Source organism: Pogoniulus pusillus, chromosome 3, assembly GCF_015220805.1.
Source record: "Pogoniulus pusillus isolate bPogPus1 chromosome 3, bPogPus1.pri, whole genome shotgun sequence".
NCBI lineage: Eukaryota > Metazoa > Chordata > Aves > Piciformes > Lybiidae > Pogoniulus > Pogoniulus pusillus.
Window position 1 is genome coordinate 19,098,666 of NC_087266.1, and position 21,134 is coordinate 19,119,799.

Below are 21,134 nucleotides of genomic sequence, written 5' to 3' on the forward strand. Positions count from 1 at the left end.
GCTTTCCCATTTTCACAGCTATCACAAAAATAAATGAGTATTTGAGGCATATCACATGCAGTGTTCTTACATCCCAGTCACCACTAGTATCAGTAGTCTAAGTATACAGAGAATTGCCAAGACTATTCTTATAGGTTTTTAAAAACATATTAGGGTATTTTAAAAATCTACTCTATAAAACTGTTTCAAAAATACATCTCAGAACTGATGCAGATGATGCAATTTTCTTGTATTTCTGTTTTGTGAGAAGAGGTCATACAAATGTTGTGGGTTTGGGTTTTTTTTTAACTAACAAACCAGTATTTTCTTTATTTTTTCCCCTCAGAAACAGGACTTGCAATTGCAGCAACCCCCCCAAAAGATTAAAAAAAAAATCTTATCTCCCAATAATATACTCATGGTTAAGATTCATGGTAACAAAACTGTCAAAAATACATCATAATACATTACTATTATAATTTACAAATCCTCACATATATAGCACTCAATAATAAGATGACAGATCAGTTTTCTTCAATTCTTTGTGGCCAGAAGATGCACTTCCCAACTCACACAGGATTATTCACTCACCTCTCAGCTAAAGAATGGTGACAAAAATAACACCAAGACACAACATAACAAAAATCCTTGTAAAAAAACCCAAAACACACTTATCCTATGAACTTAAAATGAGCACATAAGAGTCGGTAACTTCATTAGCACTTAATTTAGGTTGCAATCTTACATAAACAATCTAGGTTGTGTACATGTAGATCAAAACATGATTCACAATGCTGTTAATTCCCACTTCTTTACATTAATATAGAAACTGGATTTAGTCGACTTGCAGACTTTGTCAAAATAGGAATGACATTTCTTTCCCTTTTACTAGAATTCATTGCTCCTCTCTGGAGTGGTTTATTCCATTAAGTTCTTGCTAGAAAAAACAAAATTATTCCCAACAGCCTTCCAGGTGGCATAAGACCCTTAAGTCTCCCACAAAATTGTAATTTACTGAAAGATGCCAGTATTTTAAAAACATAAATAAGTGGTTGAATTTACTAGGTTAGTAATCAAAACTAGATTTTGGAGGATATTTTCAATTGCGCAAGATTTCTTTTCTTAAGCTCCCAGCAAGGAGTACTAAAAGCCTTCTCTTCCACTGACCTCTTGTCACATTTCTTTCTTTAGCTTATCCATCAGTTAAGATCTCTACAGAAGGTCCAAAAGGACAGTATCACATGCAGTAATAAGCAATTTTAAATTTAAAATACTGATCTTCTTGCAAAAATCCAAGATTCCTGTGTATTACTGAGCACTGCAACTTAAATTGAGAGCTAATTCCTCTTCTGAGCTCGGTGTTGTACTAGGTATTCCAGAGATCTCTTCCAGTCTCAACTACTCAAGAATGCTATGGACTGAATGTTAGTTCCCACCCAAAGGGGTTTAATAGGTGAAAAAAAATCAAAAAACAAAACACAAAGACAGTAAGCTCACAAAGAAAGCAAATGCATTGAACTAGATCAAGTCAATGTAGCTATTAAAGTCACACTTTTTTTAATTAAAATGAATAGTTTAGGAAATCAAAGAGCCCTATTTTTAAATAGGAAATATAATGCAAAGAAGTTTCCTTAGCTTTAATAGCTATCAACAGAACTAAGTAGGCCGAGAAAACATCAGACTAATTAAAACAAATTTCCTCCTTGGTGAATCAAGTAATGAACAGAGTTGGAGATGACTCACCAAATTACAGCATTAAAAAAACTCTAAGTATGAAAGACCTATAACATCTTTGCATGTAATATATATAGACCTATGTATTCCAGTAAATTCTCTAAGTTGGAAAAAACGTTCCTGATGGTAAGAACAATGGTATGTTAACAGAAGCATAGAACCACAGGGATTGGAAGGGACCTCTGGTGAGTCTAACTGCCCTGCCAAAGCAGGACCAAGTGACAAGTCACACAGAATGAATCCAGACAGGTCTTGAAAGTCCCCAGAGAAGGGAGACTCCACAACTTCTCTGGGCAGCCTGTGCTCCAGTGCTCTGTCATTTTTACAAGAAAGAAATCTTTCCTCACGTTGAGGTAGAACTTCCTGTATTCCAGCTAGAGTCTACTGACCCTTGACCTATCACAGGACATCACTGAAAAGTTACTAACATCTTCTTGACACTCACCCTCCATGTATTCATGATACTCGTAAGATCTCCTCTCAGTCTTCTCTTTTCAAGACTCAACAGCCCCAGGTCTCCCAGCCTTTCCTTGTAAGACAGAAACACTCCAGTCCATTAATCGCCCTTGCAGCCCTCCACTAGAAACTCTCTAGTGTGTATCTGTCCCTTTTGAACTGGAAGGGCCGAGAGCAGGACACAACACTCCCGATATGGAGTAGCAGTACATGAGGGCAGAACAGAGGGCTAGGAGAATCTCCCTATAAGGGCACATGTATGTCCAACGGTTAATTCACGGTCACAGAATCACAGAATTAACCAGGTTGGAAAAGACTTCCCCAGTCCAACCCATCATCTAACACATTCTAATTAACTAAACCATGGCACTAAGTGCCTCATACAGCCTCCTTTTCAACACCTCCAGGGATGGTGACTCCACCACCTCCAAGAGCAGCCCATTCCTATGGCAAATCACTCTTTCTGTGAAGAATGTCTTCCTAATGTCCAGTCTAAACCTGCCCTGACACAGTTTGAGACTGTGTCCTCTTGCTCTTCTGCTGGTTACCCGGGAAAAGAGACCAACCACCACCTGGCTACAATCTCCTTCCAGGTACTTGTAGAGAGCAATGAGGTCTCCCCTGAGCCTCCTCTTTTCCAGGCTGAACAACCCCAGCTCCATCAGCTGCTCCTCATAGGGCCTGTGCTCCAGCCCCCTTACTAGCCTTGTTGTCTTTCTCTGGACACATTAGAGCACCTCAACATCTTTCTTAAATTTAAGGGCCCAGAACTAGACACAGTACTCAAGGTATGACCTAACCAGTGCTGAGTACAGGGGAAGAATGACCTCCTTGGTCCTGCTGGCCACCTTGTCTTTGAGGTCTTTCTCCACGGAGCTGCTTTCCAGCAGATGAACCTCTAATCTGCAGTACTATTCTCAATAAACTGCTGCAAGTCATGTTCTTTACGACTAGTTTTAACATAGTTTGTAACATTTTAAGTTTTCCTTCAAAATACTTGCTGTTCTTGCATTTTGGCCAAGAAAAATTATAACTTACTTCACAAACATGACTGTTGTTACAAGAGACAGCAGTTTACATGTTCTTCTTTCCTTTCTAATGCAGAAGAACCATTATACTATCCACCAGATTTTAGTTTACATTTCTAGTGTCCTATTTTATTTGACCTTTTTTCTACATCCAAAATGTTCTACTTAATTCAACCTCTAGAAAAATCAAAGATCCTACAGGAGAGTATATACTCACACAACCAAAAAATGCATCCAAAAAATCAATTTCCTTGTCATAAAATACGGACAAAAACATGACCATTGGAAGAAACTCAACTTCACAACACAGACTCCTAAATATTTCTGTTACTCATCAACCTCAGCAAGGTACACCGGGCTTTTTCCAACCCTGAAATATGTCCCAGCTATTATTTCTAACTTAGCAAAGGGAAAACTAATAAACCTTGTAGAAACACACAGATGCATGAAGTTAAGAGTTGGCTGTTGTATTTAAAAGAAAATGCAAATGAAAATGTCAAATATATTAAGGTGAAAGAACTTGCTGCAATAGAGTCACTCTCCATAAACTGTTAAAATACTATCCAAAATTATGGGTTGAGGTAGAAAGAAAACTAGTTGAGGAAAACAGTCCAAAATACTTGTGACTGCTACACAATGGAGATGTTTTTTCAATACTCTGAGGAGAAACAGAAAGTAACCACTGCTCTGGATTACAGGAACAAGGCAAGTGAACCAGAAAAGACAAACTCAACTCAGAGTTATGCGGAAAAAGGTATGAATAATCATTATACTGGCTTTCATCAGAAGAAATTAACAAAACAATATTAATTGCTTGAGGTAGAAAAGGTAGCAATATAAGCATTCATGAACAGAGATTTTACAGACACCGATTTGGATGCACAAATGCTCACCCCACTTTCAATATCAAGAACTTACTGCCACCACAAGTTGTCAATATGCCTGCAGAGATTTTTCTGAATGCCTTCATCTACTGACCTTAGACACTGAACTTGAGAAGTGCCAATAATGTGAATTAAAAATACGAGTATTTTTTAAATCACAGTATCACACAGTATCGCAGTATCATCAGGGTTGGAAGAGACCTCACAGATCATCCCACATAAGCTACCACAGCTTTGTTTTACACAGAACTTATACTTCCAGGATGTTAATAAATGGCAAAAAAATCAAATGACAATCTAAATTGTTAACAAAAATAAGTCTAAAACAAGCGAAGGTTTACTGCAGAACCTACTCTGTTGACTATGGAACTTTGCTCCATATTGAGATTTATGTCTTTTCTGTTTCATTATTTTGACTTGTAGTTATTTCCTGTCTCTCTGAATTCTAATACTGCATTAAACACACAGCATTAATATAAAATTATTTGGGTTTTTTTCCCCCACCTCTCTTATATCCTTTTGGCACAAAAGCAAAACACTGTATACACATCCACAGAATAAGGCTGACTAAAAAAGGCTTCTCATTGTTATTCACTGGCCAGAAGGAAAATTCTGGCCCCAAATAAAGTACCTATAAACAGCAGCATAGAATAGAAAAGAAACATTTTTCAATCCATGTCTCTATTCAATCCTCTGTATGTCATCTGTTCAGGTAAAGGGACACTCTGCCTGGTAGATCTCCACTATCTGCAGCCAAGCACTCTCTAAGGACATAGTTGCAAAGACTTTTCTTCCCCTCCTTAAAATGCCATGGCTCTTGATCATTTGAGAGCAAAGAAGAAAACAGATATTTTGTCCAAAATTCCCTTTCATCTTCCACTTCTCAAATATTTTAAGCTAAAATTCAGGATTAAGATTTTTTTTTTCAGAAGACAAAGGTGCTTTCAGAATGCAGTTACATTAATGGATCTGCAAATACTTTAAGAGAAAAAAATGATGTCAACTCTCTTCATGGAAACTTCCTCATTACAACATTCTGTTAATTCCATCACAGTTAAGAGCCACTTTAGATCCATGCATTCAATATATAAAACCACTTCTCATATTAGCTTCATTTTTTGAGTGACAGTAATGAAAAAGCTAACATTAGATACAGCTCAACAGCTGAACACAAAGCAAATATTTTTTATTTTGCTATTAAAGTCCCTTAACTTACCTACAAAATTACTTTCTGAAAGCAATACTCACATCACCAAGTTCACAATTGATACATGTAATTATATTAGATTCACAATATAGTCACATCTGGATGAGGCACTTGGTGTCATGGTCTAGTTGACTGGATAGGGCCAGGTGATAGGTTGGACTGGATGATCATGGATGTCTCTTCCAACCTGGTTGATTCTATGATTCTGTGATCTTCAAAGGTGTATTAAGAATTACATGCTGCAGCATAAATTGTTCTGGTTTTATATTAGCTAAAGAACATCAAGGGAATAGGTTAAATATCAAAACATCCACAGGAACACGGAGAACCTTGCTTTCACAGAAATTGTACATGATTTAAGATGCACTCCACAATTCACACTGATGGGTGTGGAGGTAAAGGGCTGTTTAACTGGTAGCAAAGCCTGGCCTAACTGTACCATCATGCAAAAATACACTGTAACAGGTACCTGAAAACTGAATGTTATAAAACAATGCACTTTAGACTGCCCAAATCTTAAGTTTTCCTTGCACAGGAAACAAAACTAGGGCAAATATTACAAGTGAGTGAACACTGGATTGATTCAAAACAAGACTTTTCCTCAAGTGCAAGATCATGAATGGAGACAATGTATAAGTCATCAGTGTTTACTCAGAAGAAAAATTAACCAGCCCAGAATATCCCTTGTCATGAAGTGTTTTGCAAAATATAACTACTCATCAACTGGAATGTCAAACATTAACAAAGTAAAACCAATACTTCCTAAGCAGCACTAGTTATAGCCACAGTACACTAAATACAAAACTTTGCCAGACAACTGTATTAATTTTTCCTCACTAAGTAGATATTATACATGCTAACTGCAGCACAGAAGTCTAACTATTCCATAAGTGCGCTGAGTCAGCAAGTAATTAGAATGTGCAAGTGTTCTCAAAAAGAAGCTGAAAGTCGATTTTTTTCATGGCTACAAACATATCCTACAGAAGAAACTTCTAACAAAAACAACCACACAAGTGTAGTATTTTACACATATTATGAATGTTGTTTACATTCAGAGCAGTTCAATGCCTAAGACTTCCCCAGCAAAATTCTGGCCTGTCCACACATACAGCATTTTAACATATAAAACATGAGCAAAGCATCAGTGAAACTTCCTGGCATGAATCTAGGCTCCATAGTTTTCCAGCTAGCACTTTCATGAAACCTGAAAGCCATTTACTGTGAAATAGAAGCAAGATGAGCCAGACTTAAACGAACCAAGTAGTTTATAATTTGATTAAACAGTGTTCTGATTAAGGAAAACAATGTACAACGTAACAGGCAATTCAAGTACTTCAGTAACAAGTTTAAGAAACCATTTATCTGAGTATATCCAAATGGCTTACAAAAATTTGCTTTCAATTTAAATCCCCTGACCCAAGTCTGCATGCTCTTAAGCTGCAGTGTCTGCTTTTATCAAGAAATATCTAATAAAAACATACTTCCTTTTTAATGCACTACAGATGCAAAGGTCAGAATCGTGCTAGGTACACAACGAGCATCATAATGATTAGAGGCAAAAAAAGAGTAGTTGGTTCTTACCTAGAAAACATGTATGTTCCTCTATACATAAATGTACATTTAATAGAAAGGCCCCATGCGAATGAACAAAGACTTCAAAAACACATGAACTTTAACAAAAAAAATATAGAAATCAACACTACATATGGAAGAGAAACAAAGCCTGAAGAACCAAATTTTGACATTGCAATACAAAAGATTGGATAAAGATACTAATATATTTAGAAAAGACACTTACCAGCTGATTTTAACACAGGATGCCACTAGTAATACTAGTAAAAGCAGCGTGCTTCATGTCATGCAGAAAACAAAACCAATATAAACACTCCATGATACACAATGATGGTCACTAAACTAGTGACCCATTAGCCAAGGTAGGAAATCATAATGGGGCCACACATTTCACTAGAGTCCAACAAGGACAAGGAGCAACGGTTTTAAACCACTGCCAAGGTAGCAGACTCAGGCAAAAACTTTTATGATGAGCAGTACAACACTGGAATGCAGTGTCCAGGTGATAAATGGCCTGACCCTGGAAACATTCAAGGTCAGGTCAGAGGAGGCTCTGAGCAACTTGTTCTAGCTGAACACAATTTTGCTTACTGCAGAGGAGTCAAACTAGATGACCTTTAAAGGTCCCTTCCAACCCAAATCATTCTATGCTTCAAGTATGTTTAGAAAAAATATCTTTAACTTGTGAATGATATTAATCAATTCTTCCAATCCCAATCTGGATGTGTAGTTACAAAACAGCTCTACAGAAACTCTTCTCAACCTTTTTCTTCAAACCACGCTACTTATTAAAAACACTAAAATTAACACGTCATTCCTGGAAAACCTAAGTACAACCTTCAGAAAGGCACAATGGAAGACAGAAACATCATTTAAATTCTATATTCCACATGGAAATTTAGTAACCTAAAACAAACATCAACTCCAATAAGACAAACCTATATGATTCCTATGCAACAAAAAGGAGGTTTGCACAATTTCTAAGAAAATACCTCGTTTTTAATCCAAAAATAGCATCTAGCCTGTAGTAAGACAGGCAACTTCATTAAACAAATTAATTTTCTAGGTCTCAGTTTATCGCACTGCCACTACTAAAGCAAAACATTAGAAGCTAAGCAAAAGGTCCGAGTTTTACTGCTAACACCAGGAAAAAAAACACAAAAAAACACACACAAAAAAACTCTGACACCACACCACACCCTTCCCCAAACAAAAAAGAACAACAAAAAGAAAACCAACAAAACAAATCAGAGACATTTGGAATATTAATATTCATTAAATATGCCTTCCTCGAAAAGAGAAAACAGATCTAAACTCTCCTCACATGAGGCAACAGATCAATTAGGATGTTTCCCCACTTCTTAAGAATAGTATTCCTGAAGAAATTTCATTTATTTCTTCTTGAGTGTTTTATCACTTCTTGAAATAGAGGCTATATGACCATCCTAATCTAAGGTAGGGTGTCTCTGGCCATGGCAGGGGGGTTGGAACTAGATGATCCTCGTGGTCCCTTCCAACCCTGACTGATTCTATGAAACAAAGACAAACTTCTCTAAGCAGAGGAACTTATTTAGCCTCCAAGTCTCAAGGCTACCAAGTAAGATCTCAAGATTTAGACAGGTGGATCAGTCCACAATAGGTACCAAGCAGATAACTGAAACTGAAAGGCTGTACATGTATTTACCCAGACTAAGAAGAAACTAACTCCAAGTCAAGCTTAACTCCAGAAGCTGAAGAAGGAAAACAAATTAAAATTAAGGCAAAAATTTTAGCTTATTAAAACAATGCAGGGCACTTACCAAACACATTTTAACAAAAGATTTTTCTAAAAAACTATACTAAATATGACATATATACTTATTAAATCCGCTCTTTAATGGATTTTTTTTCATTTCTATTCATAAAAACAATATGAGAATCTAAGTATGCAACTGGAGTATTCTGAAAACAAGCACACCAGGTGCTTTTAAGTCTTTTCATTAATAATTAAATATATGCATCACCTGCTAAATTTGAGGCCTTATGAAACCCTAAGACTGGCAAAGACCCATGACATGTAGACATTGCATTAAACAAATCTGACATGTGATATACCAGTCTTACTGAAAGAATTGAGTTCTAAACAAGCACAGAAAATCTAAAGAACATGGACAAAACATCCTTATCTATTACGGCAGAAAACAAATCTGGAAATGCTTACAGGCAGTATTGCAACACCTTAATCCACACTGGGCATTTATGCACATTTGACATATTGAAGACATAAAAATCAAAGTTTGAGTGGTCACTTGTTCTGTTTGCAAGTTCAGCACAAAGTAAATACTGCTGTGTTCTAAAGCACTTTGTGCAAGCGTTAGAATATGATGGCAGTCTCCTAAATACCTGTAATGTAACAAGGGAAATGTATCACATAATCCTAAACATCCAGTTGAGACATACTGAAATATCAAGTTAGAAAATAAATGTAGTATAGTAATGTTTATTTGCTGAAAAATTACCTTAAGTAGCATCCTTGATGTACATAAAACCAACCTATAAAGTCAATTATGAACCATTCTAAAATGGTAACAAAACACAAGTACCTTATTCCACAAACAGATCTGGCTTACATATACAAATCTGCAATACGCTACAAAGATGGCTGCAGTTCCGCATTGATTTTTATGCAATGTGTTCATATACTTGAACTAGACATGATAGTTAAAAACAGTTTGGCATATCACAATGTAGTTAAAGGTTAAAAATAACTGACTTAGTTCTTGAAAATAATACAAAGTGAGTACTTAAAGACCTGTTAAGGAGTTTATGTTCTTACCTCAAGACCAAATAGAGTATCTACATCACTAAGGAATAGAAGAACAGAAGAAATTCAGGGTTTAAGTATCTGTCTACCAACAAGTAACACTGCAACCCTGCAAAAATAAAAATGATTTTGTGCTACAACTAGAACTAAGACCACTCACAAAAATACAAACAGCAAATTTATAAGCTGCTTGATCAAAGGCCTAGCCTGTGTTGCTTCATATAGGAAGAAACTTGACCACTGAAATAAAACAACTGTCAAGAAAGAAGGAATATTTTGTCATTTTTTTTCAGTTCCACATTTAACAGTCTACTTTTCTCCAAGATAGTTTCACCTTAAAAGGCTAAGGTGTCAAACAAGAACTATTTCTGACACAAGTATATGTTCTGGATTGCAGAAAGGAATTCATCTCTCCCAATCAAGCTCAACAAAAAAGCTTATATAAACTGTTAGAAAGCTAAGCTGCTTTAAGAAACAGAGACTTGATTCATAAAACTTCACCACCATCAGCTTTAAGTAGTATATTAGGCTGTCAAGATAAAGTAATAAAAATTAATTAGAAGAAAATTTTTCCAAGTTTTTTTTAAATAGCCTTGGAAAATTTTAATAATTTACTTGTTGCAAATTCACCTTAGTTTAGTTCCGAGTTAAGGCAGAAAACAACTCTGCATTCAGCGAAAATTCAAGCTTATGTAACTGGGGCTTTTGAGATTAACGGAATCAGAATTGAAGGGAAGGGGAAGCAGTTCTCACTTCAGAGCCAAGAAGTGCAAAAAAATATATTTGTGCTACTGAAGTCCAAGGAAATCTGATAGTTGTTTCAAAAATTACCACTAAACTTGCAAGGGAATGTAGAAGGGTTAACACATACCTCAGTAGGCTCAAAATAACGAAGAAACAGGAAGCTACAACTATAAACTGCTCCAAAAAAGGACAAAACCCTTAGAAAGACAATTTGTGTACATCTTTTTTTTTTCTATCAAGTTTAACATTCTTGAAGGTATGAACTTTGCCATTGTTTTGGGTTGTGCTTTTTTGTTTTTTACTCCCTTGCTCTCATTTTCTGACAACTTTTGCCCAAAGTCCACTACAATCTACTGTTAAGGCAGGCCCCTGATTTAGCAGCTGTAACTTTATGCTGATACTTCCACAATATACTTCAGTAGCGGTGCCTCTGTGCGGGAAAATTCAAGCAAAGCGTAACAGTATCAAGAAATAATTGAAAAGAGTAGGAGGTAAAGCAGTTAAGTATTCAAAATACGAACTCTTACATGAAAGAACACTAAGTCTTCAGAAATTTAAACTCATGAGCTCACAGGGAACAGTTTCTTATATATGTTAGCTAGGTCTGAAAAAGGGTGAGTTTCCTTGGAGAGAAGAGGACAAAGACATACAAATCTCAAATTCCTTTCTAAGCAATCAGTAAGAAGAGCTGAAAGGTGTAGGCTGATACTGGTCATTTTGCCGTGCCACTACAGCATTAAACCTGTGCACCATAAAACTAGCACAACTATACTTTTTTGTAGACACAGGAAAGCTATTTTAATACAGTAAATAAAAATATACAAAAGTATATTTTTATACTTTTGTATATTTTTATTTACTGTATTAAAATAGCTTTCCTGGAAGTGGAATTACTAACAGATTCTGAAACTTAACAATGTCAATTTATGTAAGCCATTCACAATTGGGTAGTAACTACTGCACAGTTTGAATAATTAAGATGTTACTACCACTCGAATTTTAAAAATAAAAGTTAAAAATATTTGTGCTGCTGAAGAATAGAATCTTGCTTCCAGTCACCATCAGCAGGAAGTGTGTGCATAATTAAAAACTAGCAAAATTACACTACAACAAGTATCCTAAGCTACCATGAAGTTAAAATGCATGCTTCTTGAGCTCTAACAGCAGAATCAAACTAAACAACTTTGACAAAGGAAGAGAAACACCCTAATCAGTATTAAAGTGTTTATCAGTAACTTACTAGAGACCATACAACTAGATAAATACTTCAGGCATCACTAGCATGTCCATTAGATTACAGTCTATTCAATCTATTTTTTCACATACAGCATCATCATGAACAAGAATGCTTCAGGAAGAAAAACTCCATACAAAATATTTTTATCACCTACAACTGAAGTAACTGGATCCGAGTAAGGATTACAAATTTTTTTTCAAAAGTAGTTATACTGAAAAAAAAATCAAATTTTAAAACATCAGGGAACGACACAGAAAGAAACTTTAAACAGGAAAGCCTAATACTGCAGCCTTTTACAGATGTTCCAATTCTGGTTGTCATTGCACTTACCATTTGTGTCCTCCTCTATATTGCATAGTAAAAAGCGATAGGATCTAAGTGCAGGAATTTTACTTTCCAAAGCTTTTCAAAGATTTTAAGAAACAAAAACAAGGATTAGAAACAATTACTACTTTCCTTCTAAATATATGGTTGGTACAAGACTTCAATATGTTACGTGGATTATGTCAACAGAATTCATTAAGACCCATTATATATCCACCAGTATCATAAAACATTCACTAAAAGGCAACTTCTAAACTCTAAACAGTTGTTTGTTTTTCAGTGCACAACAGCAATCTGAAACTAGAAGTAATCACCAGATGCAGCCTGCTGGCACTGAACAAGTATTAATGAGAATTAAACAAAAAAAAAAATCAGTGGTGTAAGAAATTTTACTAAATTGAGAAAAGACCTGACACACCATTTTGTCATTTGTAGAAACGGTTTAAAATTCTTCTCTGATGCAAAATGCGAAGGCTTTTTCAATTCCTCTTCACACTATACGACTCCAGTACAGTTAAAGATACGTTACAACGAATGCCCATAAAATTATAGGCCATGCTCAAAGTCACATAGTTGCCCTTATTAGAAAGTTACTAAAGCAAGAGAGGCAAATGTAATTAAGCACATGAGCAGAACAGTGAAGACTACAGAAAACTTTTTTTTTTTTAATTACTGTATATACCACCTCAGCTCCACATGACATAAACCACCACTGCTACTATATATTCTTTATCCAACTTAAAACAGCTTTAGTAGCATGGCCACTGCACAGCTACATCTATATTTTCTTATGGTGCATTAATTAGTTCCAAGAGAACTCGCAACCCCTGTAACGCAACCCAGTGGGGAAGTTGCACCTTCCAAATCACTTTAACCCCCAAAAAATTCACTAAGAACCACATGGTGGTTGAAGTCCTTTCAATTTAAATCATTCCTCTTCCTTTCTTAAGCTAGGCTTTTGTCCTGTTCAGCACATCAGCTCAAACAGATTCCATCTGCAGATTTAAGAATTTAAAGATGCAGAGCAGCACCAGGATGGCCAAACTGTGGTGAGCACTTCAAGCACACAGAAGAAGCAACATTACCTCATGACAGTTGTAAGAAGAAAAACAATAGAGGTTGCTGTGGCCAACGTTAACTAGTTTTCCCCAGCACCCCAACCAACAATCTCCTAACAGCAATGGAATCTGAGGGAGCTATTGCCACCTCAAGCCTCAGGGTTGGCTTCCCAGCTTTCCCTTTCTGCAGCTAGTACCATGAGCCTCACACATCAACCAGAAGATTTTAGCTAGTAGCTTACAAAGTCAGAAAGTTATGCCACTCCAAAAGAGACTACATAAAGACATTTAAGGTGAAACAGAATTTTGCACTTGGTACTACAGAAGTCAGAATCAGTAACTGCTGTTTCTATATCACATCAGGCAACTGTTACATGCTCTTTCAGAAAGTATGTTTAATATGTGTGACACTAAAGGACAGTGAGTTTTAAATTCTTGACCATCAAAGAAAAGATAATACTGAAAATTGCTTTTTCTACACTGTGAGCACACATGGAAATAAATTATTGTGTTTTGCTGTTTCTCAAAACACAATCACCAAAATCAATTGACAGCTGTTAGCAACATCAAAGAAACAATTTTACTTCCTCCACATCCTGACCATAAATGCTAAGGTGCGGAAGATAGGAAAAATTATATCCTGGGAGAACAGAAAACCTGTTATTTTCTAACTTCTGTTAGGATGTCTCAGAACACATGTGCTATGTTCTTCTCAACCCTACAGAACATGTTACAGTATACTATGCCAAACAGGTATTTCTTCCACAAAACACAAAATTGTAAAGTAGCTGAGGAAACAGCAGTTTACCATGTTGTACCTGTAATGGGACGCAGTATTTCCTCCTGATCACTACAGCTGTTGTAGCACCATAAAAAAAGCACTGTGTAGATCACTTATTCAGTATTTCCTCATCAAGAGCAGCTGTAACAATTAAGTATCCTTCTCACATGAAATAGAAGCATTCACAGTAAAAATAGAAATAAAAAAAAAAATCATACCCTCGACCAAAATCATGAAAATCTAGAAGCTGACTCCTCTGATACCACCACTTGGCTAGTCCTGCAGGACAAGTCTTCAGTGGCAGAACACACCTAAATTACTAATATAAATAAGTTATAGGAGAGGACATAGGGGTTTTTTTTCCACCTTTATAATCTTTTGGTTTTCTTTAGTAAAGATATTGAGGTTTTCTTCACCTAATTTTACAGTAGGGCCAAACAGGAGAGAGATTATAGGCTCCATATGAAATTGATGCTGCCCATTTTGTTTCTGAAGTGTATTATTAAGCATAAAAGACAACAAGCAATTCAAACAAGCTTAAACGTCCTGAACTGGTTTAAAATTTAAAAGATACATTATTATTTGAATACCTTCACTTAAGCACTACATCACTTGACTGTAGGAAGAAAAAACAGTGATGCCGTCACACACAAGAATAACTACATTACTAAATTTGTGTCACTTCAAATCATGAAAAATAACTTAAGGAAGAACAATTGGCAGCTCAATAGCTAGCTTATACTGTTGCAATTTAAAAAACTTCTCATAAAACTTGGACTTTCACCACAGAATTTTACTTACATTGTCCATGAAATTTGGCTTAAATCCTCCCTCCTGCTGTCGTCGTAATTCCTCTTGCTCCCTCTGGCGTAGCATCTCTTCTTCACGACGTCTATGTTCTTCCTCATGCCTAGAACAGTTTTCAGAAACTGTACCAACTTAACACTGTTGACCTGTTCAGGCTTATTCTCAACTTCACAAAGTAAGATCAAGCATATAAACAAAACCAGTCATGTGACTCAATCTTTGAGATCTTTCATAGCTGAAACTATTCTGATTCTCTTAATATATATAGTGCACCTTTCTTTGGTCTTTGGGTTGCTTTTTTTAAACTTTTTTTTTTTAATTATTTTAAAAACTGGAATGCCAGTAATTGCAATACCAGTACACCCTGTATCTGCTCTTCCAGTTACCCACAGGTAAAGATGATTAAAATACTCCAGTTTTTAACAAGTCACTACGGAGTAAAACATTTCAATACTGCCAAAAGACACATTTTAACTCTGAGGTGTTTGCTCTTTTTTGTCATCTACATATCTTGTCACAGTTAACGTGGAAAGTATTGTACATACCCATGAAAGCATCATGTCAGACTATGAATTTGCAGCATTACTAATCCACATGCAGATGATCTGCCCATAAATCTGGGGTGCACATTCATACCAATTATGTCTATAGTAAAGTCATATTTCAGCCACAAAGTTAAAATAAATTAAACACAAAAATTTACATTAAGAAACTTCTACTCTATTTAGAAAGCTCAGAAGTTTAGAACATAACTAGAACATAAATAAAAAAATACTTGAAACCACTCTTTTCAGCATAAGGGATAACTTTTCTCAAGAATGTTAACAGAAACATTACATACGATGCCTTTTAAAATAACTTTTAGCAGCACATTTTTATTTGATATCAAACAAGCTCTACAAGCTGGAACATCTGAATTCACATAGGCCTACAGGGGCTATGTGTCAGATCTGCACATAGTACAAGACAAAATACCTCAATTGTATCTGTTTGCGTTTTTGAAGTTCTTGATTTCGAAGTTCTTCCAAACGCCTTAATTCTTCTTGACGTCGCATGAGATCTAACAATTAAAAACATAATAAACATAAAAACTGCCTATCAACAGCATGGCAACACAAAAAAGTGCTATTACTGCCAACATTCAATTTCAGTTTTTAAAGAAATGTCTCAATGCATTTAATTGTTTCTTCCCATAAAATCTAGTATATGGAAAGAATACACTGGCTCCGTGGCTCACAAACAGAGAAACAGAGGACTGGCAAAGCCTCCAACACAGATCATGGAAACAGAAAACTCAAGTTTTTTAATAAAGGAGAAAGACCCTGCAAGCTCTTAAATTATAGCCTGGTTTTATGTCTCAAGCAAGGCATCAATTCCCTCACAACACTCTGTACTGCTAAAAGTAACACCATCAAGAAAAATCAGTACAATATATATGGGCTTATGGTTGCAAATTACCAACTACAGACTCCATGGCATACACCAGAAAAAACAGTGTGAACTTCAGATGCACACATTCCAAGCCTCCATAAAGATTTATCATGACTTGGTTTATAGTCACTTACAGACACCATGAAAAACATTCCATAATATAGCCTGTAACATCCCTTTTATGCTCTAGGTCAAATAGTCCAAACATTTCTCTATGCATTTCTTCACTGTACTAATCAAAGCATCTTTTTTAGCTATGACAAATCATTGCCCTCAAATTTGCATTGGCGTATATTACAATTTAAGTTTTCACTTCCATATTCAAAACCAACTACAGTGACCCGTGTATTTTGCCAAAACATCATGTATTTGTTTTCTTTTCTAACAATGAAGATTACTACTCTCATAGCATCCTTATTGACATTAGAAGTTGCTTCTCAAGTAACAGTTTGCAGGCTTGCTTTTCCAATGTCTTCTGCAAAATTAACACATTTCACACTTCAATAGAATATGATTACACTGAAGAGTCACTCAAATCACAAAGACTGAGGGTGGCTTCTTTCCAACTGTGCTTGCCAGTGAAAGCTGGGACACCATTAACCCATCATACATCTTTAGATCCTTTCAGAGTACAGGTGTTTTTTTTTTTAATTAACCTTTTGGTTGTTTCAGGATCTTACAGAGACCAAGAACATATTCTACGCTTAATACTGATCACAGTGGGAAAATATACTTTCTTTTCAATTATTTTCTTTGAAATTTATGTAGCATTCCCTTTTCTTTCTCTAGAAGTATCTTCTACTTCCCTTTATTCTTATGGTGTAGAGTTCTACATTTCCCAGTGTCCCCTTCATTTTCCTCCACAGCATATTTCTGCTATTGCCCCTCCTGAAATTGGTAGTATTTTGAAATCAAACAGATTTTGAAGTCCAGCTCCTAACTTTCTGTGATTCTGTACATATTCATGATCCAGTAGCATTTGACAACTGCAGAAACTTAGCACAGAACCAGATAAAATATACAGTTACAGATTCAGGCTGTGCATAAAGCCATTCATACTAGAAGATCTGCAATGATGGCAATTCTGGACTCACATATGTTGGACATAGGCCCCTTCTCTGAATAGACAGAAAAAGCTCCAAAGTAGGTGTGAAAAGATACACAAACCCCATTATTATTAGCATCTGCACTTTCTTGTGCTTCAGGTAACGTCTTTATTTTATCCTCAGCCTCCTGCAGAGCAGAGGGCAGAAGGTGAAAGTGTACCATCACCTAAGAAGTCAATCCTTCAAGAAGGAATACTAAGTCTAAAAAGATTATTACGTTGTTTTAGCTCCTATTCTGGTTGAATTCAGTCATGTTTCCCAGCATCTGCATAAATTACTTAACCACCATTATGACAGAATATTCAGAGAGATCTGGGGCACACCACCAATGAGTAGAAATCAGAAACATCATGCCAATTTACTTGAAAACACATTGTGGCTATTTGAGCTGATTTTCTAGCTCAGACATAGGGGAAAGATGAACACTCCAGGGATAGGCCATATCATGGCAACAACAGATAAATTAATATAATTTTATTGGAGCATCAAGTGCATAATGTCTAGAAGCACAGCTTGTTCTTCCCCTTCTTCTGCTGGCTTCTGCTGCTTCGCCGCCGCTTGACCCCTCCCGCACCTCCCTTAAGGGTATTGTATTGGTTTTTTTTCCTTCCTTCTCTAGTTATTACCTCTCTTTACACTGTTATACTATAAGAAATACAATTTCATCTTTCCCTGACTTTCAAAAAAAACCTGTTGTGGTGAGTTTATTTCTCCCCAGGGGAGGGATCTGCCCTAACCCGGGACACATATGTTCTGCTTTACAAATTACTTCTGACTCAATCTGTCAAAACACAACACTTGAAACTGAAAAATTCCACATACTGAAAGAATGAAATCTACCTTCAGTATTAGCATCATACCACAAAAACCCGAGTACTCAATGTGCTGAATTCCCACTAGCTCTCTGAAAAGCAACTTCTATAAAACTTTCACCTGTAGGAGTGTATGGACTCCAGCACGCTCATTCTTTTTTAGCTCCTGACAATCCGTATTTTGCATTTCAAATTTCAGCATAATTACTTCAATGAAACCTTTGTATCTGTGATCTGTACATCAGGCATACAAAAAGTATTTATTCTAGATTATGATGCTTCAAAAGTTTCACAAAGTTTATCAAAACTGCTATGATGTAATCTCTTTCATGTAATATTCTTGGCATGGCCTGAGCTTCTATTCAGACACACCACTCAGACAAGCAAGATTTGCATAGTCTGAAAATAAGAGACAAAACCTACCTTACTTATACACACAAAAGCTGGAGAGTTCACTGAAAAGAGAATGTTAACTAACCCCTACTTTGCCAAATTGATTTCTACTTATTCATCCACAGATGTTTGATTATCTGAACACCAGGTTACTTTGTACCAAAGAAAAGTACTTTTAACCAAATGGAGAAGGGAAAAAACCTTCCTGCCACACTAGCAAAAACCATGTTTCCTCATCAGAATATTAACACCAGAAGCATCCATGGTTTTGTGGTTGTTTAATGGAAGGGGTAGTTCTCTTCCTTTTCCGTATCAAACTGAAGCTTAATAGATGTTCAAAAGAGGGAACATTCTCCCCTCACAGTGTCCCTAGAAGAAACCTTAGATATGTTTCTTGACTACTGTTCTCCCATGTTTTACCGTCAAGACCTTTTTTATCTTAGACACTGCTCTCTTGACTGTTAAAAATATAAGGATTTGAAAACCCTAATCCTGCTTCAAGTACAAGAAGAGGTGGATAAACTAAAAAAAAAAAAAAGTAAAATTCTACAACTGGATCATTAGCACTGACAAATATTAACTATTAGTTAATGGTGAATGTATCCAACCTGTATTTCCAGCACTGAACCATTTTTACCATCAGCCACACACAAAGAAATAAGTATCTGTGTGCAGGTGAAAAGGGGAGGTTGCCCTGTGCCTTACAGGTATTACTGTTACATTAACATTCACATTCCTCACCTATAAGGTATACCTATGCTTACATGCAAACCAAAAGCTTTAACATTTTGTTCTTCGAAATGAAACCAACAACACCCTCAGAGCTGTCATTTCAGGTGCTATTTAGCATGTCAAAACAGCATAATGCTCTGTATTTGAGCACAAGATCTTTCAGAAATAGTATGCTTTCACACCAAAACCAAGTACAGCTATTTAGTGAAAACCCAGGCTTTTTCCTAATGACAACTTCCATCTGCACTAGAATACTATATAAAAAATGCAATATGCTTTTTCTAGTTATGAAAATGTTTCAAACCTTATTTTAAAATACTATGTGTTTACATTCAACATGTCCAAGCATTTAGGTACTTTAATTCCACTGACTTAGTAAATAGTCTAATTTATGTAATTGAAATCAGCAGAAAAAACATCAGGTAACCCAGTCTTACACAGGGAATTCGTACTGACAAAAACGTCCTTTAAGAGTAAGCATTAAGCCAACTCAAATAACTGTAGCAGACAACTCACGGGAGTTAACTGGGTTTAAGTTCTGAAATGCATGCAATACTTAGAATCCCAAGAAATTCATATCTCTCCAAAGTGACAAGGCACATTTTGCTTAGCCCATCAAGCTAGTTACTGTACTGCCTGATAATCAAACACTAGGGATAAGGATTTTTTGGGGTAGCCATGATTCCCCTTAAAATTGTTAAAAAAAAACAGCAAACAAAATCGTGTTTAATTCACACAACAAATCTTGAGATACTTTCCGTAAAATGTGTGGTACATTTAAACTTTATGCACTCTAGTCTGTATTACTATTAAACTGCAAGACTTAATCAAGTAGTACTTCAATAGCTCTGCACCATAAAGCAGTGATTAAACATCTAACAATATATTTCGGAAAAGCTTTTTTGGGTCAAAGTCTAACAAGTCAAAGCATCAGATACTCTGCTACTGTCCTCTGCCTGAAACCCAAGTTCCACTCAATCCCATTTTTAAAGACAGGGCTTGAAAGTAATTGCTAGAGGACCTTTTTCCTCCCAACAGAAGCAGAACACAGTATGTCCAAACAATTGCAAAATAGGAATACGTGATCTTAAGTTTCAAGAATGAACAAAATTCATTGCTACTGTCAGCTATTTTGAGTTGTTACATACACAAGACTACAAACATTAGACTTCTCAGTTATGTTTCATAGGAGAAAGTTATTATTACCTACCAGAACATTTAAAATCATACCAGGGGGCACAAAGCAGCCAAAAGAAGTATGAGCACACAGAGTACAAAAAGTCTCCAGTCCTATAAAGTACCATAAGCAACACCCAAAAAAAGAGAATAATTTTCCTGATGAGTATGAAGTACTCCATTTCTTCACATAAATTACTTATTACAGATTTTAAAAGTGGAGTAAAGAGACCCTGATAATCACTTCTTTCTCAGTTTCTTAATCTGTGTCTGCAAACCAAAGAATGCGTGTAAGGACAAATTATTACTTTGTTTTTCTCTGTTCAATGCATTTAAGTAATGTCTGACAAAATCCCTAGGTTTAACATACAGCTCAAAGAGTCTTCACAAAGAAAATCTGTGACAAAATTTAATACTAGCAGATTATCTGACCTTACCTTGCCTCATCAGCATTAGCTGATGTTCATGTCTAGCTGCTTCCATTTCTGCCTCTAGTTTCTCTTTGGCTTCTCTAATGTTTCTGTCAACCTGCTCACGCTGTTGCTTTTCCATCTCATCAAGAGCCTTCCAACGTGAAGCATACTCAAACTCAAATGTTCCAGGCTGAGCAAAACGTGGAGGTTGTTCTCTTTCCCTAATAAAAAGGGCAGTTAAAATGTATAAAAGGACACATTTAGATCAATAGCTGTAACAATTGAAGCATTTACAGACAATCACATCAAGTATAGATTGACTTTAATTTGTCTTGCATCAGCACAAAATACTAAACTCTAACACTGGATTAACTGTGCTCAGCCTTCTAAAGCCAGCAGTCCATTCATAAAACCAGTCAGATAAACATTAAAGTTTACTAGGCAGCTGAGAACATTA

General features: G+C 36.0%; 1 protein-coding gene across 4 annotated transcripts in view; it reads right to left on the reverse strand.

Annotated features, from left to right (window-relative positions):
- Positions 1-21,134, reverse strand: part of PSPC1 (paraspeckle component 1) — a 60,624-nt gene that overhangs the window by 33,416 nt on the left and 6,074 nt on the right. For all 4 annotated transcript variants that reach the window (XR_010308474.1, XR_010308473.1, XM_064171492.1 and 1 more), the window contains exons 4-6: positions 20,702-20,898; positions 15,590-15,674; positions 14,609-14,717 (exon numbers count right to left, since the gene is read on the reverse strand). Coding sequence is in view for 2 of the 4 variants with exons in the window: in XM_064171492.1 (XP_064027562.1) it covers positions 14,609-14,717; positions 15,590-15,674; positions 20,702-20,898 (391 nt within the window). In the remaining 2 variants the exon portion in view is untranslated. The remainder of the gene's footprint in view (positions 1-14,608; positions 14,718-15,589; positions 15,675-20,701; positions 20,899-21,134) is intronic.